Source organism: Pseudophryne corroboree, chromosome 2 (genome assembly GCF_028390025.1).
Source record: "Pseudophryne corroboree isolate aPseCor3 chromosome 2, aPseCor3.hap2, whole genome shotgun sequence".
In the NCBI taxonomy this organism is placed as follows: domain Eukaryota; kingdom Metazoa; phylum Chordata; class Amphibia; order Anura; family Myobatrachidae; genus Pseudophryne; species Pseudophryne corroboree.
In genome coordinates this window covers 481,908-497,355 of record NC_086445.1, presented here as the reverse complement: position 1 = coordinate 497,355, position 15,448 = coordinate 481,908, and the positions used below count along the sequence as shown (strand labels likewise).

Here is a 15,448-nt window from a genome sequence, read left to right as displayed (position 1 = left end):
CATGTCACTGCATGGAAGATACACAAGTTCATGTATAAAACTAATGCAAGCAGCGATTTTTTTCCCATTGGTGTTCGTTTATGCCGTTAGGGGACTCGGATGCTCATATGGCAAAACATATTTAGTGCACTGTACATACTTTAAAGTCAATGAGCTACATTATTCCTTTCACACAGTTGCGTCTGCATACACAAGTGTTTTAACACGTTTGTTTGCTCTCCGTCTGACCATTGGTCACCATCTGTGTGTACAGTATGCAGTACAGGACTGTATATTAACATTACAGTCGTCACTGACCATTTGCCAGAGCTTGTACTGTAGATCAATCCACTGCTATTCAAACTAAATTACTGGATTAGTGGAGCATTAGCCACCCAGTGGTGGAGATGTGTATTGCATGCTGAGTATGTAATCGTGCCTCAACGCGCCTGTCCGTGATTAAACTCAGCAACCTAAGATATATCGCCTAGGTGTGACTAAACCTCCGTCTAGGTGCAGAAACATCCAAGATAACGGAGGACCCATCTGTATGTTTCCGGAGACCTGCACATGCTCAGTGAGACTCCGGAACGATGCCGGAGACTACTGTGTTATACAGAGGAGGGGGACCATCCGGAGTCTGCACAGGGCCCCCCTCCTCTGTTAAAATGCCCTTGCTTAAACTCCAAATGCATTATTGCCCCATGTAATAACCTTAGTAATACGTACCTGTAAATATAAAAAGTTTAAAAATAAAATATTTAAAAAGTATCTAAAATAATTACCAAATATACTAAGTGGCATCTGTAAATGATCAGCCTTTTTATTGAAATTATGAAAACTCTGGCCCACAGGGGTGCAGGGGAAACCACTGGTAGGCCCCACTGCCTGAGGGCCCACTCCTTCCTCTAGGGATCAGGTTCCAGACTGTGCACTTGTATTATACATGGTAGATATGTTGCATTACACTGCACAAGTCTATTGTGTATTTCAAGCCTCTGTGGGGGTTGGCCACACCCCCTGCATAGGCTGACCACACCCCTAAGTATGGGCCCCTACCACTGCATTTCCCCGGTGGGCCCTTCATGCCACAGTCTGACACTGGTCAGTGACGAGCGTCTTATGCTAGCTGGTAACACAACACAAACTCCCATCTCAGTGGCAAGCAGGGTTGGACTGGCCCACAGGTGTACAGGGGAAACCCCTGATGGGCCCCACTGCCTGAGGTCCACCCCTACCTCTAGGGATCAGGTTCCAGACTGTGCACCTGAATTATACATTATACATATGTTACATTACACTGCACAGGGCAAGGGATGAGAGTGTTATACTCCCACTACATAAATCCCTAGTTAGGCCACATCTTGAATACTGTCCACAATTTTGGGCACCATACTACAAAAAGATATCCTTGAACTAGAAAAGGTTCAGAGGCGGACAACCAAACTAATTAAGGGGGTGGAGACGCTGGAATACCAGGAAAGGCTTGCAAGGCTAGGCATGTTTACACTGCAAAAGAGGAGATTAACATTTACAAATATATAAGAGGACAATACACAGAGATAGCAAAGGATTTGTTTTGTTTTTGGTAAGATCATCACAGAGGACACATGGACACCTGCTTAGGTTGGAGGAGAGGAGATTTTGCACCGTGAGACGGAAAGGTTTCTTCACAGTAAGGACAATATGTATTTGGAATTCCCTGCCTGAGAGAGTAGTAATGGCAGACTCGGTCAACACTTTTAAGAATGGGCTAGATAAATTCCTAATGGATAAGGATATACAGTGCTATGGTGCGTAGTCACGCACTATAGTTATTAAAAAAGAGGAATAAGGAATAAACACAACGGCAAACATTAGCAACAGACCAGCAAGTAGTCCTAAAAAATAATACAGCGTAGGAGACCACACATACAGTAGATTGAACTCGATGGACAATTGTCTTTTTTTCAACCTCAGAAACTATGTTACTGTGTATTACTCTGCTACATTATCATGCAGGCACTAACAGTATTTACCATATATATTTATCATGGATCCCAGACATTGACCTCCCTAATGATTGGCCGAGCATCTATGGTGCCTGGCCACACCCCTAAACACTGGCTCCTATCACTGCATTCCCCCGATGGGCCCTTCAAGGCCCCATGTCTACCACAGGCAAGTATCATCTACCAGGATCCAACTCTCTTACCAATACACAACAGCAAGCCTGGCCTGACTCCCCGTGCCGCTGACTCCAGTAGGGCAAGAGCAGCCTAACGGGTGTACTGGGTGTGCTCCAGGATGTGTACAGTAGGGCAGTGATATAGCCACTGGACGCCATTCTTTCCCGCTGCAATGAGGATGACAGACAACAAAGGGCAGAATTAGGGAGGACGGGAAACCAGATGATAAAGAAGCCTCCAATATGACAAACTGGGGGCTCTCTCCACCCCCTAAACACTAACATCCCCCACCACCACCACCCCATCCCAAGCGATTGTACAGACTACCAATTGTATTTTACTCATACTTACCTACATAAAAACATAGGCTCACGGCAGATATGAACCATTTGGCCCATCTAGTCTGCCCTTTTATGGTGCGGTCATTGGGGTTAGGTGGAAGAGTTGGATTAGGGGTTGGGGTTAGGGGCTTGGTTAGGGTATCAGTATTACAGATTGTGGTATATTTAGATTGATATATACCAGAGTTGCACTAATCAGAGGTCTGTAAAGAAACAGGGCAAAAGGAATGTGCAGCGTCCATCAAAAGGACGTATAAATAGAAACAGGTTACCTTCTCTCCCATGAGGTGCGGGAGACTTACAATTTTTTGGGGTAGACCCCAAAAGGTGGATGGATCACGCACAGCACACCCGCTTCCTGGTGATGTGGGCAGGATGGGGAGATAATACCGTGAGTCACAGGTGTCACTGTCGTGCTTAGGTCTGTATGTGGACCTCAGTGGGTTGTGGAGTCAGTGTCTGGAAGCTGACGGGCTTGATGTCATTCCTGCTCGTGGGATATGGTGAGGATAATGGCTTGTACCAGGGAGTTGGCAGTAACCCAGGGCAGAAGCACGGAGTCTAACACATTGGTGGGCTTTCACCTGGAATTAGGGATGGCCATCGACCGTTGATGATTTCTAATCATTGATGGTTTAAGGCCGATGTCTGATGGTTTTGCCATCGATGGGAGAGAACCGGATGGTTTCCCCCATCGATGGCTTAGCATAAACAAATATTTTTTTTATTTTGCATGGTGTCAAAACACATAACTTAGCTCCACCCCTGACACCTGTGAAGCCCCACCATCAGGCTGTGATTAAGCCAATCACTGTAATAACAGGGATGACCATCGATGGGGGAAACCATTGATGCTCACCCATATCATAGTTCAGGCCTGGCCAACCTGTGGTTCTCCAGCTGTTGTAGAACTACACATGCCAGCATGCCCTGCCACAGTTTTTGCATTCCCTAATACCAAATCTGTAGCAGGGCATGCTGGGACGTGTAGTTTCACAACAGCTAGAGAGCCACAGGTTGGCCAGGCCTGGCATAGTTGGTTACCATTGATGATCACTCACAGTTTCACCATCGATGGCAACAATCAATGGAGAACACACCGATGGCCATCCCTACCTGGGATTCCCTCTGACTGGTGCCAGAATATCACAGATTAATGGAATAGCAGGAACCAGGGTGGTACAGGATATTGCACTGGAATGATGGTGCAGGGCATCGGACTGGAACCAAGGGTACAGTCAAGGGGGGTCATTCCAAGTTGTTCGCTCGTTATTTTCTTCCGCTACGGACGATTAGTCGCAAACTGCGCATGCGCAATGTACGCAGTGCACCTGCGCCAAGTAAATTAGCACAAAAGTTTGGTATTTTACTCACGGCCTAACGAAGATTTTTCATCGTTCTGGTGATCGTAGTGTGATTGACAGGAAGTGGGTGTTTCTGGGCGGAAACTGGCCGTTTTATGGGAGTGTGCGGAAAAACACAGGCCTTTCAGGGAAAAATGCGGGAGTGGCTGGAGAGACGGGGGAGTGACTGGGCGAACGCTTGGTGTGTTTGTGACGTTAAACCAGGAACGAAACTGACTGAACTGATCGCAGTGTAGGAGTAAGTCTCGAGCTACTCAGAAACTGCTAAGAAATTTCTTTTCGCAATTCTGCTAATCTTTCGTTCGCAATTCTGCTAAGCTAAGATACACTCCCCTAGAGCGGCAGCTTAGCGTGTGCAATGCTGCTAAAAGCAGCTAGCGAGCGAACAACTCAGAATGAGGCCCAATATAAGCAAACGCTGGGATTGAATCATCTATTCAGGAACCAACAATTTGAGCAGATGCTGGGATGAACCAGCTATTCAGGCACCAGGGAGCGCTGGAAGTCTTCAGGCCTATAGTATATGTAGAAAGCCACAGGTGTAACTCACAGCAGGTTAAAAGACAACAAAGCACTGGCAGCTTGGGAGTGTCCAGAAAGCTTTCTTTATACCCCTGGCTGACCAGGGATTTGCTAGGAGTGTCATGTGATCGTAGGCTGGCTCCTGGTTGGTGTTTGACCGATCACCTGATCCAGACTGTCATGGCTGCACCCATCACTGATTCTGTAGGGAATTCTGGCATGTGGTGAATATGCAGGGAGAATGGCAAGCACTGGAAGACTAAAGACAATACAGTCACATGATCTCTGCAGTTCAGGTCCTACTGCTAGCTGGACCTCAACCTCTGCTGTAATCAGGATTATGTAGACATCACAAACCACGAACAGAGAACTCTCAGGTGCATAATTATCCATGAAGGAGGCTCTCGGAAATTAGCGACACAGACTTGTATGCTGAGCAGAACCCTCGGGCAAACCTGGAAATCTTATACTGTAGAACAGGTGGCAGATGCATACCTCCCAACATGACCCTCTCCAGGGACATAATGCTCTGCTCCTTGACTTCCCTTTTACTGTATGATTACTATCACCTGTGCTGTACCCTAATACTGACCCAGTGCTCATACCTATGTCATACCTCCCAACATGACCCTCTCCAGGAGGACACAATGCTCTGCTCCTGCACTTCCCTCTTACTGTATGATTACCATCACCTGTGCTGTACCCTAGTACTGACCCAGTGCTCATACCTATCTCATACCTCCCAACATGACCTCTCCAGGAGGACACAATGCTCTGCTCCTGCACTTCCCTCTTACTGTATGATTACCATCACCTGTGCTGTAACCTAATACTAACCCAGTACTCATACCTATGTCATACCTCCCAACACGATCTCTCCAGGAGGACACAATTCTCTGCTCCTGCTCTTCCCTCTTACTGTATGATTACCATCACCTGTGCTGTACCCTAATACTGACCCAGTGCTCATACCTATGTCATACCTCCCAAAATGACCTCTCCAGGAGGACACAATGCTCTGCTCCTGCTCTTCCCTCTTACTGTATGATTACCATCACCTGTGCTGTACCCTAATACTGACCCAGTGCTCATACCTATGTCATACCTCCCAAAATGACCTCTCCAGGAGGACACAATGCTCTGCTCCTGCTCTTCCCTCTTACTGTATGATTACCATCACCTGTGCTGTACCCTAATACTGACCCAGTGCTCATACCTATGTCATACCTCCCAACATGACCTCTCCAGGAGGACACAATGCTCTGCTCCTGCTCTTCCCTCTTACTGTATGATTACCATCACCTGTGCTGTACCCTAATACTGACCCGGTGCTCATACCTATGTCATACCTCCCAACATGACCCTCTCAAGGGACACAATGCTCTGCTCCTTGACTTCCCTCTTACTGTATAATTGCTATCACCTGTGCTGTACCCTAATACTGACCCAGTGCTCATACCTATATCATACCTCCCAACATGACCTCTCCAGGAGGACACAATGCTCTGCTCCTGCTCTTCCCTCTTACTGTATGATTACCATCACCTGTGCTGTACCCTAATACTGACCCAGTGCTCATACCTATGTCATACCTCCCAAAATGACCTCTCCAGGAGGACACAATGCTCTGCTCCTGCTCTTCCCTCTTACTGTATGATTACCATCACCTGTGCTGTACCCTAATACTGACCCAGTGCTCATACCTATGTCATACCTCCCAACATGACCTCTCCAGGAGGACACAATGCTCTGCTCCTGCTCTTCCCTCTTACTGTATGATTACCATCACCTGTGCTGTACCCTAATACTGACCCAGTGCTCATACCTATGTCATACCTCCCAACATGACCCTCTCAAGGGACACAATGCTCTGCTCCATGACTTCCCTCTTACTGTATAATTGCTATCACCTGTGCTGTACCCTAATACTGACCCAGTGCTCATACCTATGTCATACCTCCCAACATGACCTCTCCAGGAGGACACAATGCTCTGCTCCTGCTCTTCCTGTATGATTACCATCACCTGTGCTGTACCCCAATACTGACCCAGTGCTCATACCTATGTCATACCTCCCAATATGACCCTCTCCAGTAGGACACAATGCTCTGCTCCTGCACTTCCCTCTTCCTGTATGATTACCATCACCTGTGCTGTACCCTAATACTGACCCAGTGCTCATACCTATATCATACCTCCCAACATGACCTCTCCAGGAGGGCACAATGCTCTGCTCCTACTCTTCCCTCTTACTGTATGATTACCATCACCTGTGCTGTACCCTAATACTGACCCAGTGCTCATACCTATGTCATACCTCCCAATATGACCCTCTCCAGTAGGACACAATGCTCTGCTCCTGCACTTCCCTCTTCCTGTATGATTACCATCACCTGTGCTGTACCCTAATACTGACCCAGTGCTCATACCTATATCATACCTCCCAACATGACCTCTCCAGGAGGACACAATGCTCTGCTCCTGCTCTTTCCTCTTACTGTATGATTACCATCACCTGTGCTGTACCCTAATACTGACCCAGTGCTCATACCTATGTCATACCTCCCAACATGACCTCTCCAGGAGGACACAATGCTCTGCTCCTACTCTTCCCTCTTACTGTATGATTACCATCACCTGTGCTGTACCCTAATACTGACCCAGTGCTCATACCTATGTCATACCTCCCAATATGACCCTCTCCAGTAGGACACAATGCTCTGCTCCTGCACTTCCCTCTTCCTGTATGATTACCATCACCTGTGCTGTACCCTAATACTGACCCAGTGCTCATACCTATGTCATACCTCCCAACATGACCCTCTCCAGGAGGACACAATGCTCTGCTCCTGCTCTTCCCTTTTACTGTATGATTACCATCACCTGTGCTGTACCCTAATACTGACCCAGTGCTCATACCTATGTCATACCTCCCAACATGAGCTCTCCAGGAGGACACAATGCTCTGCCCCTGCTCTTCCCTCTTACTGTATGATTACCATCACCTGTGCTGTACCCTAATACTGACCCAGTGCTCATATCTATGTCATACCTCCCAACATGACCCCCTCCAGGAGGACACAATGCTCTGCCCCTGCTCTTCCCTCTTACTGTATGATTACCATCACCTGTGCTGTACCCTAATACTGACCCAGTGCTCATATCTATGTCATACCTCCCAACATGACCCCCTCCAGGAGGACACAATGCTCTGCTCCTGCACTTCCCTCTTACTGTATGATTACCATCACCTGTGCTGTACCCTTATACTGACGCAGTGCTCATACCTATGTCATACCTCCCAAAATGACCTCTCCAGGAGGACACAATGCTCTGCTCCTGCTCTTCCCTCTTACTGTATGATTACCATCACCTGTGCTGTACCATAATACTGACCCAGTGCTCATACCTATGTCATACCTCCCAACATGACCTCTCCAGGAGGACACAATGCTCTGCTCCTGCTCATCCCTCTTACTGTATGATTACCATCACCTGTGCTGTACCCTAATACTGACCCAGTGCTCATACCTATGTCATACCTCCCAACATGACCTCTCCAGGAGGGATACAATGCTCTGCTCCTGCTCTTCCCTCTTACTGTATGATTACCATCACCTGTGCTGTACCCTAATACTGACCCAGTGCTCATACCTATGTCATACCTCCCAACATGACCTCTCCAGGAGGACTCAAAGCTCTGCTCCTGCACTTCCCTCTTAATGTATGATTGTCAGCACCTGTGTTTAACAGGTTAATGCAGGCATGTCCAAACTGCGGCCCTCCAGCTTCTGTGAAACGACATATCCCAGCATGCCCTAACACAGTTTTGCTGTCAGTGAATGCTAAAGCTGTGTCAGGGCATGCTGGGATGTGTAGTTTCTCAACAGCTGGACGGCCGCAGTTTGGACATGCATGGATTAATGGATGAGAAAGGTGTTTCAGCACAGGTGATGGTGATCATAAATTAAGAGAGAAGTCTAGGAGCAGAGCATTGTGTCCCTGCTGGAGAGGGTCATGTTGGGAGGTATGCAGATGTAAGTTACAAGATAACTAAAATATGAGAATAATAAATCAGTGTAAGGAGTGATACAAAAATATAAGTTTCACAATTATCAATCTCAAATACAAAGAACAGAATGAGTAAACATTCTGGAGATAGTACTAGTTACCCATTACATGTCAGGTTGCATACTGACTATGGGGGTAATTCCAAGTTGATCGCAGCAGGACTTTTGTTAGCAGTTGGGCAAAACCATGGCCCTCATTCCGAGTTGTTCGCTCGGTAATTTTCTTCGCATCGCAGCGATTTTCCGCTAATTGCACATGCGCAATGTTCGCACTGCGACTGCGCCAAGTAAATTTGCTATGAAGATTGGTATTTTACTCATGGCATTACGAGGTTTTTTCTTCGTTCTGGTGATCGTAGTGTGATTGACAGGAAGTGGGTGTTTCTGGGCGGAAACTGGCCGCTTTATGGGAGTGTGTGAAAAAACGCTACCGTTTCTGGGAAAAACACGGGAGTGGCTGGAGAAACGGGGGAGTGTCTGGGCGAACGCTGGTTGTGTATGTGACGTCAAACCAGGAACGACAAGCACTGAACTGATCGCACTGGAAGAGTAAGTCTCGAGCTTCTCAGAAACTGCAGATAAATATTTTCGCAATATTGCGAATCTTTCGTTCGCAATTTTGCTAAGCTAAGATTCACTCCCAGTAGGCGGCGGCTTAGCGTGTGCAATGCTGCTAAAAGCAGCTTGCGAGCGAACAACTCGGAATGAGGGCCCATATGCACTGCAGGGGAGGCAGATATAACATGTGCAGAAAGAGTTACAATTCATGTTTTTAACTTCATTTGATTATTATATGAGTGCTTTATGTTATATCTTTAAAAAGGTGGTAGGTGTTTGTTATGAATATAATATGGTGTTTTTAATAGGACAAGAAGGGGAAAATAAATATATATATATATATATATATATATATTCATTTAATACAAGGAAAATATATATATATTTATTACAAACTGATATGTTCTTTGTGTGTCAGTATTCCGGACAGGTATATTTCACAAGCAAGGGCAATGTCCATTGTCTGGTTATATAAGACAGACAAAAACAAGACAAGTGTTTGGAGTTGGACATATGTCAACATTGTAATGTTTGCATCTTCATATTAAGATAATGGTGTTTTCACCTTGTTTGTTAATCTATATAATCCATGTTACACATTGGTATTTTTATGTTATTTTTATCACTCAAAATTGAAGGCAACAGTGCCCCCTACTGTTTCTTAGTATTTATGTATATGTCATAATATGAACTTTGTACATATGAGTTTGAGAACCTATGCTCTAGACGAAGAGGACGAGGCTCCTGAGTATGATGATGTGATTGCTGCATCGAACATCTGCTGAATACATCAATAACCTTAGCTAAGTATATAATACATTCATATTTATATATTCAAGTTATTTGTTGAAATACTTTTCTGGGAATCCACCCATCTGGAACTCCTCGAACTTAACCCACCTGTAACATTCAGGATTGTGACAACAGGTATGTGTGGAGGGGTCAGGACTAAAATAGCACAAAGAGCATAATTTCAGCCTTGCGCCTTCCCCATGGACCTGCAATTCACACCATTGTGCTGTGATGAGGCACGCCAAAGATGGCAAGTATATTTTCACCTCTTAAATCCCTGTTACATCCTGCAGTCCTTAGGAGTCTAAGCTCTCACTGATCATTCTTTCAATTACTGAAGTTATAACTTGTAGTAGGCTCCATAGCAAGAATAAGAGGTGGGGGCACAGGGCATACTGTAACCCGGTCCTCCTCTGTCAGGCCCCCCCCCCCCTAGCAGGAGCACAATATCGTCACTAGCTCTCCCTCTTGTGCAGCAGCAGAACCAGGATTCATGAGATACCAACGGAGCTTCCGGACCAGAGGAGAGATAGGAGGGGGGAGAGAGATGTAAGTGACACAGAGATTCCAACTTCTCCTCCCCTGTTCTCTGTAACCTGATATCCAATGAAAGCATTTGGGTCTAGAGAGAGACACACAGAGTCCTCCTGAGTCCTGTCCCAGTGTGTAAGTAGTACAGAGGCTGCTGCTAAACCTGCTTGTGACAAGATAAATGATAGATTAGATTTGTCTATGTGTATTTTAAGGCTATTTAAGTTGTCTCTCAATTAGGTGGAGCTATAATCAGTACCCAGGCATTATTACACCGTTAGTTTCAGGACCTAATTCAGCATGGAACACAAAGAAAAATCTTTCTCTAATGGACAAAATAAAAAATAATGCTGTACTGCAGGTGGGGCAGATGTAACATGTGCAGAGAGAGTTAGATTTTGGTGGGTTATTTTGTTTCTGTGCAGGGTAAATACTGGCTGCTTTATTTTTACACTGTAATTTAGATTTTAGTTTAAACACACCGCACCCAAATCTAACTCTCTCTGCACATGTTACATCTGCCCCCCCCCCTGCAGTGCACATGGTCTTGCCCATTAGATAAATATTTTGCTTTTGTGATGCATGCTGAATTAGGCACTCAATCTAATATACACCATTTAAATTTAATATACGCAATCCATACCTCCCAACATAACCCATTCCAGGAGGGACACCATGCTCTCTACCTGGACTTCCCTCTTACTGTATGATGGCAATCACCTGTGATGAAACACCTTTCTTATCAATGAAATAGTTCAACACAGGTGGCGCCAATCATATATGAAGAGGGAAGTCCAGATAGAGAGCACGGTGTCCCTCCTGGAATGGGTCATGTGGGGGGGGGGGGTTGTGTTTATTTATCTTCCTCTAGATCAGCAGAAGAACTTGTGAAAGTTTCTGAGAATCCTGACTGCAGCGCTGTACGGAAGTGTGCACGGGTGTATGGGTGTGACGTTACTGATAAGTAGCTGTGACTTCCTCTACTCTGTAACCCTCACACTCCTGCCTCTGGCAGACATTATACAGTATACTCAGTGTACGAGGCAGGGTGTATATACAGTATACAGGCAGGGTGTATATACAGTGTACAGGCAGAGTATATACAGTATACAGGCAGGGTATATATACAGTATACAGGCAGGGTATATACAGTATACAGGCAGGGTATATACAGTATACAGGCAGGGTATATACAGTGTACAGGCAGGGTATACTGTATATAGTATATAGGCTGCAGGGTATATATAATATACAGGCAGGGTATGTACAGTATATATAGTATACAGGCAGGGTATATATAGTATACAAGCAGAGTATATACAGTTTACAGGCAGGGTATATACAGTATACAGGCAGGGTATATATACAGTATACAGGCAGGGTATATAAAGTATACAGGCAGGGTATATACAGTATATATAGTATACAGGCAGGGTATATATACAGTATACAGGCAGGGTATATATAGTATACAGGCTGCAGGGTATATATAGTATACAGGCAGGGTATGTACAGTATATATAGTATACAGGCAGGGTATATACAGTATATATAGTATACAGTATATACAGTATACAGGCAGGGTATTTATAGTATACAGGCAGGGTATATACAGTGTATATATAGTATACAGTATATACAGTATACAGGCAGGGTATTTATAGTATACAGGCAGGGTATATATAGTATACAAGCAGAGTATATACAGTATCTATAGTATACAGGCAGGGTATATACGGTATACAGGCAGGGTATACTTATATAGTATACAGGCAGAGTATATACAGTATAGTATACAGGCAGGGTATATAGAGTATACAGGCAGAGTATATACAGTATACAGGCAGGGTATATATAATATACAGGCAGGGTATATATACAGTATATACAGTATACAGGCAGGGTATATATAATATACAGGCAGGGTATATATACAGTATATACAGTATACAGGCAGGGTATATACAGTATACAGGCAGGGTATATACATACCCTCCAACTGTATCTTTTTAATCGGTACAGTACCTTTTGTTTATGGTCTGTACCTATTTTTGGCTCTCCAAACTTCCATTGAAAGTATAGGAAAAGGGGCGTGACCACGCCCCCTTACCTGTGACCACGCCCCTTTTCCTAATTTGTACCGATTTTTGTGTGTAAAATGTTGGAGGGTATGTATATACAGTATACAGGCAGGGTATATACAGTATACAGGCAGGGTATATATACAGTATACAGGCAGGGTATATATAGTACACAGGCAGGGTATATACAGTATACAGGCAGGGTATATATACAGTATACAGGCAGGGTATATACAGTATACAGGCAGGGTATATACAGTATACAGGCAGGGTATATATACAGTATACAGGCAGGGTATATACAGTATATATACAGGCTGTAGGCTGCAGGATAAATGTATCAGCGGGTGAGATACATTGTGTCAGCAGCAGGCTTCCTGACCCCGCCCCTCCCCGCACAGGCCCCGCCCCCTGTCCTGTGACTGTCACCTGAGCAGTGCCGGGTGTTTACGGTATATAGCGGCGCACGGAGCTCCGGGAGAATGCTGCTGCTGCTGCCGGTGCTCGGGGCCTCCCTCCTCCTCCTCCTGTCCCTGCCGCTCCCCGGCTCCTGCCTCCCGCTCTCCGGCCCGGGAAATCTGTCCTGTGCGGCCTGCAAGACGCTGTTCACCGCGCTGGACATCAGCCTGCAGGTACCGTATAGCGAGAGCGAGTATGACCCCGGGGACCCGGCCTGCGCCTGCGGGGGAATGTGCGGGACGGGCCCGAAAGGGGAAGGGTTACTTGGGGGTGCGGCGGGGAAGGGTTACGGTAGATGCTAGAATTAAGTGGGCTAAGGGACCTTTTCCGTAAGGGGGAGGAGTTACGACGCAAGGGGGAGGAGCTAGGCCAGCGGGATAGTTCCTCTACTATCCACGCCACCAACTATTACCTTTAGTAATTAGGTGGTGAGCGAAGCGGAGCGAGCCACCGTGCCCGAAGCGTGGCGAGCGAAGCGAGCCCACGAGGGTACTTTTCGGGTACCCTGTTCGCCCATAGCTCCTCCCCCTGGTGACGTAGCTCCTCCCCTCAATACGTCACAAGGTCCCTTCAGCCCCTCCGATATAGAACCAACCGAAGGGTTACTGGAGGATGTGGGGGACGGGCCCGGCGGGGGAAGGGCTGCTGGAGGATGTGGGGGACGGGCCCGGCGGGGCAAGGGTTACTGGAGGATGTGGGGGACGGGCCCGGCGGGGGAAGGGTTACTGGAGGATGTGGGGGACGGGCCCGGCGGGGGAAGGGTTACTGGGGGATGTGGGGGACGGGCCCGGCGGGGGAAGGGTTACTGGGGGGTGCCGCGGGGAAGGGTTACTGGAGGATGTGGGGGACGGGCCCGGCGGGGGAAGGGTTACTGGGGGGTGCGGCGGGGAAGGGTTACTGGAGAATGTGGGGGACGGGCCCGGCGGGGGAAGGGTTACTGGAGGATGTGCGGGCGGGCCCGGCGTGGTAAGGGTTACTGGGGGGGGGGGAGGTGCGGGATGGGCCATGTGTGTACATTACATAGCCTATGTGTGATGCCCCGCCCTCTTATATAATATAACCTATATGTGATGCCCTGCCCTCCTATATATTAAGTTTCTTATATAGCGCAGCATATTCCGTTGCGCTTTACAATTACGCAACAGTAATAGAACAAAACTGGGTAAAAACAGACAGACATAGAGGTAGGAAGGCCCTGCTCGCAAGCTTACAATCTACCCTATATGTGATGCCATGTGTGTACATTACATAACCTATATGTGACGCCCCGCCCTCCTATATAATATAATCTATATGTGACGCCCTGTGTGTTCAATACATAGCCTATATGTGACGCCCTGTGTGTACATTACATAGCCTATATGTGACGCCCTGTGTGTTCAATACATAACCTATATGTGACGCCCTGTGTGTACATTACATAGCCTATATGTGACGCCCTGCACTCCTATATAATATAACCTATATGTGATGCTGTGTGTGTACATTACATAGCTTATATGTGACGCCCCGCAATCCTATATAATATAACCTATATGTGATGCCCTGTGTGTACATTACATAGCCTATATGTGATGCCCTGTGTGTACATTACATAGCCTATATGTGACGCCCCGCCCTCCTATATAATATAACCTATATGTGCCGCCCTGTGTGTACATTACATAACCTATATGTGATTCCCCGCACTCCTATATAATATAACCTATATGTGACGCCCTGTGTGTACATTACATAGCCTATATATGACACCCTGCACTCCTATGTAATATAACCTATATGTGATGCCGTGTGTGTACATTACATAGCTTATATGTGATGCCCCGCACTCCTATATAATATAACCTATATGTGATGCCCTGTGTATACATTACATAGCCTATATGTGATGCCCTGTGTGTACATTACATAGCCTATATGTGACACCCCGCCCTCCTATATAATATAACCTATATGTGCCGCCCTGTGTGTACATTACATAGCCTATATGTGACGCTCCGCCCTCCTATACAATATAACCTATATGTGCCGCCCTGTGTGTACATTACATAACCTATATGTGATGCCCCGCCCTCCTATATAATATAACCTATATGTGATGCCCTGCCCTCCTATATAATATTTATATATTAAGTTTCTTATATAGCGCAGCATATTCCGTTGCGCTTTACAATTAGGCAACAGTAATAGAACAAAACTGGGTAAAACAGACAGACATAGAGGTAGGAAGGCCCTGTTCGCAAGCTTACAATCTATCCTATATGTGATGCCATGTGTGTACATTACATAACCTATATGTGACCCCCGCCCTCCTATATAATATAACCTATGATAAAGCTAAATATTTATCGTATATAATACCCTTTATGAGGTCTAAGAACACTGTACGCTATTTATGTATGAAGTACCGTAAGGGTACGCTAGTTGCGTAACAATCGCTTTGCCGTGATCGAGACGCTCAAGCGTCACGTTCACTCACGGCCAAGAGATCACAGGCAGGCACGTTATTGGCTGTTAACTAAAGTAATGATTCGCTATAGCGTAGCGAACGCTCGGGACCACGAGGAGATCACCAGCGGAGCT

At 46.2% G+C, this 15,448-nt stretch overlaps 1 protein-coding gene across 1 annotated transcript in view; it reads left to right on the top strand.

The window, feature by feature from the left end:
- The first annotated feature begins 12,815 nt into the window (after nucleotides 1-12,815).
- The window catches only part of SMPD1 (sphingomyelin phosphodiesterase 1), a 36,421-nt gene continuing 33,788 nt past the window's right edge, over nucleotides 12,816-15,448 (top strand). The window contains exon 1 of the mRNA XM_063950772.1: nucleotides 12,816-13,038. Coding sequence (XP_063806842.1) covers nucleotides 12,889-13,038 — 150 coding nt within the window. The 5' untranslated portion in view covers nucleotides 12,816-12,888. The remainder of the gene's footprint in view (nucleotides 13,039-15,448) is intronic.